This window comes from Olea europaea, chromosome 16 (genome assembly GCF_002742605.1).
Source record: "Olea europaea var. sylvestris chromosome 16, O_europaea_v1, whole genome shotgun sequence".
NCBI lineage: Eukaryota > Viridiplantae > Streptophyta > Magnoliopsida > Lamiales > Oleaceae > Olea > Olea europaea.
In genome coordinates, this window is record NC_036252.1 from 18,724,731 (window position 1) to 18,728,054 (window position 3,324).

The 3,324-nt window shown below is 33.6% G+C and overlaps 1 protein-coding gene across 1 annotated transcript in view; it reads right to left on the reverse strand.

Moving 5' to 3' along the window:
• Nucleotides 1-367: 367 nt before the first annotated feature.
• Nucleotides 368-3,324, reverse strand: part of LOC111412381 (mitochondrial amidoxime reducing component 2-like) — a 5,440-nt gene continuing 2,483 nt past the window's right edge. Inside the window, exon 6 of the mRNA XM_023043286.1 lies at nt 368-962. Within this exon, the coding sequence (XP_022899054.1) occupies nt 626-962 (337 nt within the window). The 3' untranslated portion in view covers nt 368-625. The remainder of the gene's footprint in view (nt 963-3,324) is intronic.

The window sequence follows — 3,324 nt, forward strand, 5'->3', positions numbered from 1 at the left end:
GTACATAAGAGGTTACATAATATGATGTAAAGAAAAAAGATTGGTTGAAAAAGTTGACAATGTCTTAAACGATAAAAATTTATGAATTTTGCTACTTGTACATTAAAATTGTACATAAGGGGTTACATAATATGATGTAGAGAAAAAAGATTGGTTGAAAAAGTTGACAGTGTCTTAAACTAACAAATGATAAAGTGTTATGCGGCATTAAGTAACCCATTATGTTACCACTGATGCACATGTAGCAAGATCAAAAAATTATACATATCACTAAATTTCTTAGACAGCTACCAAGTTTGACACTGTTGATCTAAATTTCCCGGATCATCGCTCAAATTTCAGTTGGGGAAAAAAAAAAAAAAAAAAAAAAAAGACACCAAGGTCAGAAATTAGTTTTCTCATTTTCGTCTCAGGCAGTGACTACAGTTTATTCAATTGTAACAACGTAGAACATCTAATGCTTTGTCAATTTGCAGGCTACCTGCGGGCTGTGCTTTCTATTAAATTGCTCATTCAAAAACAGATGGATTTCAGATTGAAAAACCAAAAGGAGATCCATAAGACAGAATGCATATTAATATATGTATATACCAATCTGAATTGCCTGACTTTCTAGATTCTAGAATCATCCAGAGGAGGAAACATTAAGAGCATGTTTGGCACCCAAGCCCCCCACTTTTATGGCGCTTCTTACCAGCTTTCTTGGGGGAAGAAGTGCATACTTACTGCCCAAATAAGCCAGGAAAAAAAAAAAATACATCTTGAGCTGGGCCAAACATGCTATAGGCTGCATGAGCTTGAAAACAAAATGACAAAAAAGGCTTTTGGCAGGGTGAGGTGAAAGAAGGAAAGCTTTTACCTTACAACGATCACATAGTTTAACACCATGGAAAGCTAAATTGCTTATCTTGATCTCAGTCCATAAATCCTCAGAAAATGGTTCACATCCATCAACTAGGATACTGCAGGAAATTTTTGTAGTCATGACTCACCTCAAGCAGTGTGCAAAGAATATGCCAAAGAAAATAAGAAATACAATTCAGTGCATCCAGAAACATTGTGATCGATAGGCTATATTACATGGACTCTTTATAATATATTGATGCTCCCTATTCCAATCTTACCTTTTTCCAAAGAACGGGGATATGTGTTTAGGGTTTTCCATTAATTTATTCGGTTATTTCCTTAAATCAAAATTCTAAGACTTTCAAATATTGTTAAGTCAGTCAAGTTTATAAATTAAAGCTCTATTACATTAAGATTCATTCAATGTATGTAATAGAGAAAATAAGGCTTTAAGCATAAAACTTTGCAGGTCCGCTATCCATGAATGTAAAGATTTGATAACTCAGACATTTGACACATAATAACACCAGATACCCATAGTTGAGTCCATGTAACACAGTTTACAGGAAAGAATAATCAGAAAAAAATCTCAGCGGGAACTTTTTATATCCTATGAGCAATAAAAAAGCTAAAAGTTTCAGGGAAGCTGATGAGGACATCATTTATTTTATTTCTAGTTGGACTTTATTTATATTTTAGATTTTTATTTATGTAATTGGACTTGTATTGACCCAAGTTCATTCTAGTTAGGGTTTTAGTCTTTACTATTTAAACTTAATTGTGATGTAATTTCAGTGGTTGATGATTGAATAGAGATATTTGGTGGCTTGTGGCGAAATTTCCCTCTTCCCCATTCTTCTTCTTCCTCTGTTTTCTTCTTCTATCATCCCTTCTTCTGATTTCTTTTTCATGTTCATTGATTTTCTCTTTCTTTATTAATTTTCCTATTGGTGCTGCATCAAATTTGGTATCAGAGTCGAATCTTGAATACTTTCTCTCATACAATCTAAAAATTCTTTCTATTTTCTTCCCAAAATTTGTTGGAACAGCACAATTGAAAAAATTTAGCATAAAAAGCAACGTTTTTCATTTTTTTTAGTTCTCTGTATTTGCGTGAAAAAAAAAATCGTGTACTGTTCATGGGTACTATTCACACCCGAAAAATTCAATTTTAATATTTTCAATTCCTAAAAAAAAAAAAAAAAAAAAAAAAAGAGAGAGAGAGTGTGTTTTACTGTTCACAGGTACTGTTCAACCGGAGAAAAAAAATTCAGTTTTAGTATTTTTCATCATTTTCTGCCAAAAAAAAAAAATCATTTTTAGTATTTTAGGCGTTTGCTGCTGTTAAGTGCTGTTTCACAAATTTTCAATCCTAACAACCTAACACCAAATATACCCACAAATATCCCTTTTATCCCTGCCAAACCCATGCAGCCTAATAACTCCCAAAATCCGGTTAACTCAACCCATTACCCCTTCCATAAACAGCCCACTTCCCGTCATAATCATTCAACCAATTACTTCTAGCCCAATTCCAACATCTCAAAAATAACACAATCCATTACTTGAATCAAAATAAACCGGCCCACTTAACACATGTTATCACATCCCATTTAACACATAAACAACCAACAACAGGGATCAATTCCACTTGCCCGCCAGTTATAACTCCAATGCACAACAGAGCCAGAGCAATAACCAGTATAAATCACAATCAACAGAGAGTAACTTCTCGAGTGGAAGCCATCTGCAAAGAAGGATAGCACACAAGCATAATTGGGGTCCACATTTAAGAAATTCAAGCAACTAAACAACATGGAGTCCTTGTTCTTTATTTAGTATTGGTTTATACTACTACTTCATTTTTAAAATTACATCAATTAAAATCTTGTGTTGCTGTTACTTTGACAATATTAGCCTTAACCACACTTTATCAGAATCATTGAATGACTTAACTCCCAGTGGTTTCCCGCTTACCCCACGTGAGGTTTTGATTCATCATTTGTAGACTTGCTTTTAAACCCTCAATCTATTTCAAGTGATTAGGTTTTTTTAACTAGTGTTTAACCCTTGCTTTGCTATTTTACATGTATCTACAGTATTAGTTTGCAATATTTGGATTCGCTTAATCCTCCAAATTTAAAATTTTAAAAAAAATGGTTCAAGTCATTTTTCATTGCTTGCATTTATTGTTCATTGATATCTCTATTGCACGTCATTTAGCTGCTAATATAGTGCATTCATAGTGGTTGACTGGTCGTCTTGTCACTTATAATTTCTGTACCTAAACATGGACCATTCACAATTTGATGCACTCACCCAACAAATAGCGGCTATCCAAACCCAAATGATTGTTACTCTCAAAGAGAGTAAGGCACTCTCTGCTAATTTGAACAATTTTAAGCAAATCCCTCAATCGATCGACGTTGATAATTCTGAAGTATCTCATCATAGACCTTATCTCGTCGATGAGGAGAT